General features: G+C 36.1%; 1 protein-coding gene across 4 annotated transcripts in view; it reads right to left on the reverse strand.

The window, feature by feature from the left end:
* DIAPH3 (diaphanous related formin 3) overlaps positions 1-12,226 on the reverse strand; it is a 547,054-nt gene that overhangs the window by 363,603 nt on the left and 171,225 nt on the right. For all 4 annotated transcript variants that reach the window (XM_060287828.1, XM_060287826.1, XM_030830361.2 and 1 more), the window contains 3 exons: positions 2,315-2,425; positions 1,910-2,028; positions 945-1,061 (listed from right to left, as the gene is read on the reverse strand). In XM_060287828.1, the coding sequence (XP_060143811.1) occupies positions 945-1,061; positions 1,910-2,028; positions 2,315-2,425 (347 nt within the window). The remainder of the gene's footprint in view (positions 1-944; positions 1,062-1,909; positions 2,029-2,314; positions 2,426-12,226) is intronic.

Raw genomic sequence — 12,226 nt, forward strand, 5'->3', positions numbered from 1 at the left:
AGGAAAGAGGTAGGGTGGATGATCTGTGCTCATCTCGAAGAACCTAAAGTTTTACCACGTTTAGACTTTTATTCTATTCACTTGTTAGGTACATCAAAAACATAAATTGCACCCTCTGACATCACCTAGAGGACACAGCCTGAATGAGACTGTCTAGCAACTCCTTCTACTTGAAATTAGAGTAAGAAAAGACATACTACCCATAGTATTTGAGAATGAATTTCAGCAAAATTAAATTAAAGGTGACCAAAGTGGTTTTATATTCAAAGATCTCAGCTTCCTTCATAAAACAGTAATAAAAGATTTAAGAGGGTATAGAGGACATTTATTGAGCATACACCATATGCCAGATATTTGGCTAGGAGTCTCACTCATGTTACCATTTTAATCTTCATAACAGTCCAGCAGCTTAAGTGTTACTATCCATATATAACTACAGGTAAACATGGATAAACAATTATTTTCTTTAAACAATTTGTTACGCTCAAGATGTCTAGGATATAATCAAACTTGAGAAGTCATTTGTCTAGCTTTCTGATACATTAGCAACATTAAACACAACTGTATTATTAAGGAACTTGCTAGCTACTTAAACACTAATAAAAGTGATGTTTAGTATCTGCCATTCCTACTGCCTAGGGACTAACCAGAAAACATTATTCATCCGCAGTAAACTAGTAATTTGTTGCTAGTTTGCATTTTTATTCAGCTGAAAAGTTGTAACCAAGAATCTGCTGGAGCTTAGAAAGTAATAGTAATATCATTTTATACCATTTTCTACCTAAATATATGCCCAGAGGAAACAGTGCATTCTATGAATCAATATTACGAAAGAAATACAAAACTTAAAAATATTTGCTTGCCCAAATCAAACATCAGGTGAATTTCACAATTAATAGAATTTTATTAGTGAAAGAAAATATTAGAATATAGCTTCCTCTTACCTTATAAAATAATCATTTCGAATCAGCAAAAGATGCTGCAGAATTGAAATGAAATATCCCTCTGCTCTGGTTTCCTTAACTGTGTTCCACACCATGTTGTGAAGATCATTCGCTTCAGTAAACTGATTAAGGAATATGTGGATTTATTTATCCTCTATACCAAACAACTGCAATAATGTGACACGGAATCTGCTCTGTAAGGCTTCGAAAGATTACTGTGTATCTTAACCTAAAATAGGCATCATATATACTCAGCATATAATAAAACACATGTAGTTAGGAATGAGAATAGAGGGAAAACTATGTGCAAATGACAACCTGACCTGACACTTCCTGGCTTCTCCTCCACAATCAACTCCAACCAATATTCCTCTCTTGAGCCAAGATACTGCTGGCAGAAAGAGTAGTGGGCAGCTGGTTGTGAATGAAGTCTTTGGGTTCTGGGGGAGCCCTGACCAAGAGGGCTGGTGCCAGGCATTACCTACCATGGAGCAGCCCCAGTGGAAGACAGAAAGGTGGCAGATCTCTGGACAAGCACAGACATCTGCAGATGCACAGAATTAACAAAGGCCCGTATGAGGATACACCCAAGGTACAGGGTAGGAACTAACCAGCAGGCTAAGGGCACCTATTCCTAATGATGAACGGACTAGGGGGAGGGGAGGTGCCAAACAAAAAGAACAGATTGTACATGTATACATAAGAGGCTTGTCTAAAAAGCATCCATTTGTAGATTGTAACATCCATTTGCATATGCATGTATTCACAAAAACGCACATAAACTAATAAAATAAAAAAGGTTTATACAAACATCCTTCTGATTCAATAAAGGTTTGATTTTATATCATTTATCTAGAAATGGCTTCAGAAGTTTAATATTTTATGGGGTGGGGGCTGTTTAAGCAGTAATTACTGTTTAAGCAGTAATTTTACATATTTGATTAGACTTCAGAACAAAAGGATATTCAAGTTCAGCTCTAACATCTTCGAGGCGATGGAAGAACTCAATCAAATCCTCTTCCTTATGCTCGTCAAAGACTTTAAGTTGGATATCCAGGCCATCATTCTTAATACGCTTTAAATTCTAGAGATATTAAATAGGAGTTATAAGGAACAGTTTTGTTTTTAATGATGCAAAAAATTAATGAAAAACATAAACAATAAACCAACCATTCAACTTGATTTACAGCATTCAAACACTTAAAGTGTTAAATAATACTCAAACCTTATCATCTATTTCAAAAATAGATTTTATACTCAAGCCTTTTTTCCCACAGATAAATTATTCTTGAAGGTAATTTATCTAAATTTCCCCCTACTCAAGTACTTCTCTAATTTAAATATTAATAAGGAGTCTGCAGGGCACTTACTGGCAATATCTCTTTCAATCCACAACGCATAAATTCATTTCTGATGTGAAGCCTGAAGTCCAAATCATCAGGAGATGTAACAAGGGCATTGATAAGCTGCATACATGCTACCTACAATAAATTACACAGCAAGACTTAGACTTGGATTCTGACATTAAAGGAGTAATAGAACTGAAACATCAAGGCTGTGTTCCAAGTATTATCAAATATCTTCCTTCACAGGTGAGTCTATTAAAACGATAATTTGTATGTAAAATATTTTAGTCAATTATAAATTAGACAAGAAATATAGTTTCAGGGGAATTTTTAATTCACTCCATCCAAAAGTTAAGTTCTTCTCCAAAAATATCATTCCATACACATAAGACATAAACTGAACACACACTAGTTGAAAAACTATAAATATCCTTAGATAGATCCTATCCTAAAATAGGATAATAAAATAATTTCTCATTCATCAAGAGAAACCCAAAGACTTTAAGTCAATGAGAGTTAGCAAAGGCCTGAAACTAGTTAATGGGGTTGTTATAACCAAAAATTATATTATGAACATTGCACAGCTAATTACTAGAAGTTAACTTATCAGGCAATGGTTCCTACACTTTGACAAAAATTCAGCTTACTGTGTGTTACGCTTATTAAGAAGACATAAAGAAATAACATAGCTAACTAAATGCTTTAGTTTATAACTTAAATGATGAAAATTAACAATCGCTGTATTTTCCCATTCATATTTAACACTCCAAATTTCAACCTGGATCTCCTTTTTTTTTAATCCCTGGCTGAATTATATCTTTCATTATCCAAAATCTATATAATGGAAGCAAAAGAGGTTGCTTCTAGAGAAGCAAAGAATTCTCTGCTGTTGTTGATGATGTTATTTTTCTAAGTCCACATTCTACCAAAATCTAACAAGAAAGACCAGCTTACTGATCAATGTGTTTAACCTCATGCTGTTCCCTAAATTGTCCTTTTTCCATCCCTTAAGGCAAGGTTTATATGAATTTAAAATGCCATTTTGGGATTAAGACACCAACAGGGGTCTCAGTTCCTGCTGGTTGAAATATATTATAATTGTTCTATTTGATATCTAAACACTAAAATCTGGCCAGCATGCCTCTACTGTCAAAACTTGAAAGAGAGGGAAAAGGAAAACATATTTAAAAGAAAAAAAGAAAAAACTTAAAACAGCGTCTACCTTTCCAGTACACGTTCACTCAGCTGTAACCAGTTCATGTCAGAAAGTCAAGTTTAAAATGCTTTCTTTCCACTTCCTTGCCAGTCATTACCCAATACCACAAATGTTTTTTTCAGCATTTTAAAAGATCTCAAACAGCATACAAATATTTAAATTAGCATACTAATTTAATTTCTCTACGTTCAGAGAAATTAAATTAGTATTAGCCACCAGGTTTCCAGGAAAAGATGCAAATTATAGACAACTCAAAGAAAGAAGCAAAAATAAACAACATAAAAATTAGCAGCAAATATCACCTAAATGGAAAGTTGATATGTGTAGAATAATATTAGCATGAAATTGAGGAGAAAGAAGGGAAAAGAATCATCCAAATTATTCCCAGGAAACATTTTAAAAGGCAATTTTTCATAAAAAGAAAACTAGGAACTGACTTAAGCCGAAAGAATGAATTTAATTCTTTAGGATCCCTTCCCAACTGTAACAGTAATTTGCCACTATCATGACCTACAACCACTCTTTGATTAATTTATATCATGTAAACATATGTCTACATACAGTAAAATGTATTGATTTACATCCTTACAGATAAAAAATTCTATAATCAAGATAAAGACCAAAGAGTTCCTTCTAGGTTTCTAATACATATATTGAGACATTTAGACCTTTTTTATCACATGATTTCACACTGGTATAGCATACCAGCATAAGCGGGAGCCAATCTGGCATCTATCCCATATAACTCAATTCCTAGAGACAGTAGAAAAGGCTCAGGAACTAAAAAGGTAAAATAGGACATGTTGCCTCCCCTAGTGAAGATAAGCAGGTTCAGTAACACAAATATACTATGTACTGTAAGAGATGTGCTCAGTATATGATGAGAATGTGGAGACAGTAAATAAAAACAAGGAAAGCTGAGGAACAGTACTGACTCTTAAGGATTAATAGGGAGACAGCCAGATGAAAAGGAGGACCAAGATGTTTAAAGCAGAGCAGTTTACATGTTCAAAGATCTGGGCTCTTCTGCTGAGTTACAAGGAATTCAGATTTCCTGAGCAGTTTGTAAGGCGGAAAGTGGGAGAACAGGGGAAGGACCCAATAAAGATGAAGCCAGACAGAGGAGGCACAGCTTCATGTGCCGAATCGGAACTTTCTGACTCAGCTGGAAATAGGGGAAATTATAAAGGATTTTATGCAGGAGCGGCGATAATAGAGGTAATAGATTCAAGTTAAGAAGTTATCATACAGGTAGCTTCATTGAGCGATGAGGAGGTCTTGAACAACATTTGAAAAACATTTGATGGCTGGGTGAACATGTGGTTGAGGCAAAAGAAAAGAATTTACAAGTCCTCCCACCTTTGTTGTTCAACTAGATAGGAGGTGGGACCATTAACGGAGACATAAAATGCAAGGAAAGAAACAAATTTCACAGGAGAATAGGATAAATCCTGCTTCTAAAATTCTGAGATTGAAATGTACATTAGGAATCATACATTCATTTAAGAAATTAGTGAATGCTGGAATATTAACAGAAGCTCAAGAAAATAATGAAATTGTGATATTCATCATAAAGAATTAATCACCATGTTCTGTTTGATGTTCCCAAAATGTAGCATATATGATCTCCATTAATTTGCACTAATTATGCCATACTAACAGTTTCAACAGCAGGCAAAAGCCACCTTCCTCTGGAACTGACGAGGGTAAGAAAACAAGAGTTTCTGCCCTCCTGGGAGCATCCTAACTTATCTGAAGGTTCTATCTTTGGGCACCAGACCTTCTCTGTTTACTAGCTCATGCATTTCATTCCTTCCAAGCCTGTTAATGATGTCTACTAAGCACTTCTTGGTGCTAGGGATGCAGCTATGAAATGAAAAAGACAGAAATCACTACTATAGAAAGAGAGGAGGCAAGATTGAATCCACAGTTTGAATTGCCTGGGCAATTCAAAGGCTGACATTTATTAAGCTAGAAAAAAAATCAGCATAAACAGAGGAAACAGGCTTGGGAAGAAAGATCAGGACTTAAGTTTTGGAGATGTTAAGTTGGAAATATTGTCTATTATTGATCTTCATCGAAAAAACTAGAAAAGGAAATTGGATATAGGAGACTCCAGTTGGAGAAAGAGATTACCATAGCATTTGTATGTAAAAACCAAGACCTTAGATGGAATCACCGAGAGAGTAGTAAAGAGAGAGAGAAGAGGAGGTACAAGAACTGGTTGGGACATTTCAATTGTAGGTTTTGATTTGAAGGTTGAGGAAATGAGTTAAAGAAAAGTAAAAAGCTGTCAACGTGGTAGAAGATAAATGAAGAGATTGTGGTGTCCTGGAAGAATGGGAGAAAAGTGTGTCAACAGGGAGAGTGATCAACTGTGTCAAATGCTCTAATAGGTCAAATAAGATAATTACCACTGCATCTGGCAAATTGGTGACTTGACGAGAAGTTTCTACAAAGGGACAGAACTGCTGCTGCACATGGAAAACATTTTCTTCTCACATGTACCATATGCAACCAGTAAATGAAAGCATACAATTAAAATTGGCTCTAAAATATTCTCCTTGCTCCAAATGTACCTTTATACTTTAGAAATACTGCTCATTAACCTTTGGTTTAAACAAGGCTTATAAGTTCGACACATCTTTAGGTGTTAGATATGTACTCAGTTCTAATGATATGGAAAGTAAATGCTGTAACCTCATTTGTTACTCTTGCCCCAATTATCAAAAAGGAGCCTTACATGAGAAAAGGTATTTTTAACATAACTTCTAGCTATAAAGATGTGTCTGCACACAGAGGCACACACATATCCAGCTAGAATTCGGAACAGTTAAGGATTTCCTCAAGAACAGCAACAGACAGAAAATGTCCTACAAAAGCTGAGACCAGCAAACCCCAGATAGCCAAGGATTAGGAAAATAAGCAGACAAAACAGTAATTACAAATAGTGGGACAAATGTCAGCAATGTTGTAAACTAGAGGGGCAAAGACATATAACAGGGGACAAAGTAGATAAACTGTAAGCAAAAATCTCAAAGATATTCAATATGAGGGATAGAGCTTGTCAAAGGCAATCTTAAGAACAAGGCAAATGATCAAAGGAAAATCTTTAGAAGTAGAAAGAGGTTAAACAGCAAGACAAAGACACATGCTGGAATTGACATCACTTAATCAGCAAAGCAGCTTTCTGCCCTTGAAAATGAAGTGAGAAGATTTCTTCACATGTGAATATGCATCACCTAAAGTTCCTCTAGCACACAATTTAATTTACTGCTGTCTATCACTATGTGCAACACAAACAGGAGAAAAAATAAACACTTTATGCATCTTTAACCTTTGGTTTCCAACCCTTTTCAGACAAACAAGTTTAAGTACAAAATGCCAGGTATACTAACAGCAGTGATGCTTGAGCCTCGAACACAGGCCTGTCCAGGTTTTGCAAAGACCACCAACACAGATGCTTTCTCCACGATTATGTGGAAGGAATTGAAAAGGTATCCAACAAACAGCAAAAGCAAACATTCTTTAGAAAGTTCACACTTGGTCAACATATTCATCCTGAATATAACATGTTTTCACATGTAAAATGATGGCTATACTACACTGAAAACATATCAGCTTCCAAAGCTAAATTCAGACTGGAAACAAGCACCAGTAAAGTACTTAAATAAAAATCCTATCAGAATCTGTGAATACTTACTATCTGGGCCTGGAAGACACAGGTCAGACCGCTATTCATCTTCTCTACCCCATAGCAGAAATCATCTGTCTCTCTTTGCACAATCAAATTCTACATTATCAAGTTAAAATGAGTAAATGATGCTTATAGAGAAATATCTTGCCTCCAGTGCAACTAAAGAAACTCCAAAGAATTTTAAAATCTCATGTGTTAATTCAGAATATAAACTAAAATAGACTACTACATTATGTAGACAAACACAGAAAGAGTGAAGTATATCAGCATATATAAAGTCCTATAATTTTACTTATATTTCCAATTAAATATTCGGTAAATGAACACAGTAAGAGGACAAGTCAGAGCTTGAGGTAACTGCATATATCTCATACAGATGCAGAGAAATAAACTGAAGGATTCAAGAGGCCCTAATTTATATGAACAGGAACAGTTGGATTCAAGACAGAACTTGGATTTTTAAAGGTTTATTCAGACACTCCCCCTGAGACATCATGAATTTCTTCTGTGTTCTCCCATTTTGTTGAAACTCCTAGTATCGCAATTTTCATATGAAATATTAGCCAGCTATAAATTCCTGAGTATAAGCTTCTTAAGGACTTAAGCAGTGTATTTCATTCATCTTTATAGTTCTAATATCTAGCAGAACCCTGAACGGCAATCTCTGAATAATTAACTAATTGACTGGTTAATTATGAAATTTTGCAGTTACCTTGAGTCATGAATCAAGTGTATCTTTTTGGTGGTCTATTGTAGCAGAAGTGAAAAAATGTATTACACAGACTCAGAAAATTGGCAGTATACTCTAGGACAAAAATGTTTTTTTTAGTTTAGTAGGTGTGTGCTCCACATGACAATATGAGTTCACATTGGTGTATTATTTTACTGTTTCTTTAATGTTTATTAGCTTAATGGCATATTATTTACTAGTCCATTTTAATATGTTTAACAGTTTGATTCATATAGATACAGTAACCAAACTGCTGCAAACCTCAATAAAAGTAGTGGTAAAAAAAGAGAGGAATTAAAATAAATTGATCTCTGCATCCTTCTGGAATGCCCCAACAGTGATCCTAAAGATAAACATTCTACTACACTCTGTATCCTTCATTAAATGTGCGAACGACTTACTTGATATTAAAAATAACTCTAGTTAACATTGACTTTTGTGAGGGGGTAGGAGATACTTGAAACAAAAAGAAACAGTAAATCAAGATATGACTATTCGTTATAGGAAGACCTTCGTTTGGTCTCGTGCAAAATTAAACTTGGGTACATTTTGAGCATTTAAGGGGTAAGGGAAACAAAACAAACAGAAGCTAATAAACTTGGCTAAATTCAAAAAGGCATTGTAACTGATTTGTTTCAATGTCGTATTTGTCGATTATTGCCAAGTAACATATTTCAAAGTACAGAGTACTTTGTACTACTACTCTGTAATATCATATGAACCGAAATTAGTGAAGGTTTTGTTCCATTCACTCAACATCAAGGTACAACAAACGCACACCTTTGTGTATACAGGAACAACACCAGGAGCATCAGGCTGAAGGAAAAGAAGCCAAAAAGGTGACAGAAGGAGGTGCAACGGTCTGCTCTCTGCTGCCAGGCAATTCTCTCTGTGTCTCTGCATGTATTGCAAGTAGAGGTACAGATGGTTTTCTTCTGCAAGACCTTGACAAGGATGTCTGTATAGCAAACCATCTTGGAAGACAGAGACAGCATCTCCCCTCCAGAGCAAAAGGGAAGGCAGACCCACAGCCCATTCTGAAAGATCTGTGTTCTCCAAGCTCCTGTAACACGACCTGCCATTGCAGCCATGTCTTCAGACAGTCCCTCCAAAATAAAGACTGGACTCAATTATTTCCTGAACTGAGAACCCAAAAATTTATCAGCTGGCTGGGAGGCCTTGTTGAAAGCACTGTCACCTGGTAGCCCCAACTGATAGAGATCCCAATTGGGGGTCCCCAACAACTATAAACAACATGTTCCTTCCAGGAACACCATATGCACCTTCAAAACTATGTATCTTGTGGGGAAGCCAGGCATTAACATGCCTCTCTCTCCGAAAACACCATGACTTACACCACAGAGGTGCTCATAAGAGATGCTCAGGTGTGTGAGGAAACAGTACCAGCACACGTACAGCCTCAGACAACTGTGGCCATCTCTCCACACCCAGGCGAACTTTGGTTATTCTGGGGAGTTTCCTGGAGAGAACACTGATCACTACATATGTGCACCTGCAGACAGTTATCCCTACGATGAGTCACTGAATTAGAACAGATGATACGAAATGTGTCCCTGGTTTTAGCTGAAGTAATCAGTGACACTGCAGCAGCCTTGCAAGGCACTCAGGTCAGCTTTCACTCACTGGCAGGGTTGTTACAGATGAAAGAGTTGCCCCAGATGTCCTCCTTGCTGAACAAAGAGAAGTCTGTGCAATCATTAATACCTCAGGCCGAGTGAAAGAGCAACAGAAGAAGATAAGAAAGCCTCCTGGTGTCCTAAGATAGACCCTGACGGTTTACAGGATTTGTTCAGCTGATGGGATCTGGGACCTGGAAGGCATGCCTGAGGTCAGTACTGCAGAGCAGCCTCAACCTGCTGCTTGGAGCACTGCTGACCAGCAGGCTTAATTAAATACTCTGGGAGACAAATGGAATGGAGCTCATCACAGCCTGTATCAGTCAGAGTAACTGCTGCCCATGATACCAGACTTGGATTCTCTAAGCTCAGGGTGTCGTCCCTATAACACAACCCACTGAAACTGGAAACTGGGGTTGACAAAGCTGATACCTGAGCTACTGCTATGGCTGTGGGTAACTGAAGTCCTTTGTTTTTGACCTAGGAGTTTGTGTATTTTGACAGCAGCACCCATACAAGTGTGGCAGACTAACACAGTAGTTTACAAGTAGCATAAAACCACAGATTCTTTGTGTTCTTGACACTCCAGGAGTCCAGGAAGACACCATAGGAAGGGAAGGTACAGCGTGCCGTCACTGAGGACACAGATGCAGAGGAAAAGTCAAATAGCCAACCCCAAAAACTCCAGGATTCCCACACTTTGATTCCTTTCCTGACAAAAATCTACCACAATCCCATCAGCCCTATGCCCAACAACATGGGTTTGAACAAACTCTTTAGGATCTAGATAATGCTTCAGACACTCTAGCAAAGTATGGCTCTAACAAGAGAAGAAAGAAGACACACATAGAAAGAAAAAATAATAATAAGAGGATAGAAATGAAAATAACAATGAAAATCAAAGTGTGACAGATACTAGAGATTGGTGCACTCACATTATTCCAACCCTCTTCTAAGGAAGACCCAGGCAACACAAGGAGCTAATCACACACATGAAGACTGGACCCTATCAGAATCAGAGGTAGTCACATTATCTTCATCATTATTATTAGCAGACTTAAGTAAATGTAACAATCCTCCCTTAAAAAGTACTTTGAAATAAATATACTTTGCACTAAGAGAAAAATGAGGAATTTTTTAATTTTACTATCTCCCATTTTCTCCAATTTAAAAGCAAACAATTGGTTTCTATTTTATTCAGAGACAAACAAACAAGTTTTATTTTTAATTTCATTTGCTAATATCATCCCTGACTAGTACATTTTAATAAATGCAACTTAAATAGCTAATGGAATAAAATGGGTACTTAGAGCAATAGCTTTATGGGAAAATTGATAATCAGCTAGTTTTAAAATATTTTTTTTATTTTTGTTAACTTTAGAAACACCCAGAGAGAAAAGTATTTAGATATTACTAAAGTACTGCTTGATCATTTTAAAGGAAATAGAATTAGCAACCCCAGAAAAGAGAATCTACTTACTTTTTTCCCCCTAAGTTAGCTATCAGGAAAACAATAACTTTACTCTTAACTTAAGCTTGCTACCTGCTAGCTATTTCATACATTTGACTTAACAGGAAGAAGAAACATCCATTAGCGTATAAACACACAACAAAATGGTTTAGTAGGGAATATTAGAATTGAGAACAATTCTTTGAATTGTTCAATTGAGAACAATTCACAAGAAATGAATTTAAATGATGCTAAAATGACCTTTCACTTCTCACTGAAAATTAAACTTTAAAAACTATATCAAGAAATTATAGTGTTTATAGGACATCAAAAAATAAGGACACTACTAAGTGTAACAGAAAATATACTTAATTACAACTTAAGCAATTAGTTTCATAAAAGCTAATATAATCAGCCACCTGTATCCTGATAAAAATTCTTCAAGCAATTTCCACAGCTGTCCAGAAAGAGGCTGCTGCTAGCCCCTCCTCTCCACCCTTAATGCCTTAACACTAAATATGGCAAATAAGCCGTCATTAAGAAAGAAATCATCCCCACAAATATTCACAGTAGCATTGTTCACAATAACCAAAAAGTTTAAAACAGCCCACATGCCCACCACCTGACAACTGATAAACGAAATGCCGGATACCATACAGCAGCATCATATATGGCATCAACAACAACCACAACAAAATGAGGCTCTGATACATCCTACAGCATGGATGAACCTTGAAAATACTATGCTAAGTGAAAGAAGGAAGAAAAGACCACATACTCTGTGATTTCACTGATACCAAACATCTGGAATACAAAACTCTATAGAGGGAGAAAGTAGAGTATTGGCTGCCTACAGCTAGAGATAATGAGGGCACCGAGGGGTGACGGCCAGGGCATGAGGGCTTTCTTTTGGGGATGATGAAAATGTACTAAAATTGATTGTGGTGAAAATTGCACCGTTCTGAATATACATAAAAACATGGAATTGTACACTTTAAATGAATAAATTTTATCTCAATAAAACTGTTAAAAAAATCATTTCAAAATTATATCAATTCTCTAGACGAATATATTTTCATTTCTTCAAGTCTTACTGTCTTCTATGGAATAGTAATCTTAATTTATAGTTTTTAATTAATAGTTCTTTTTATCATATTTTATCGTAACTATAAAGTTATTTTTCCATAACTTAGCACCTTCAGTAAA

The sequence above is a fragment of the Globicephala melas genome, chromosome 18, assembly GCF_963455315.2.
Source record: "Globicephala melas chromosome 18, mGloMel1.2, whole genome shotgun sequence".
NCBI lineage: Eukaryota > Metazoa > Chordata > Mammalia > Artiodactyla > Delphinidae > Globicephala > Globicephala melas.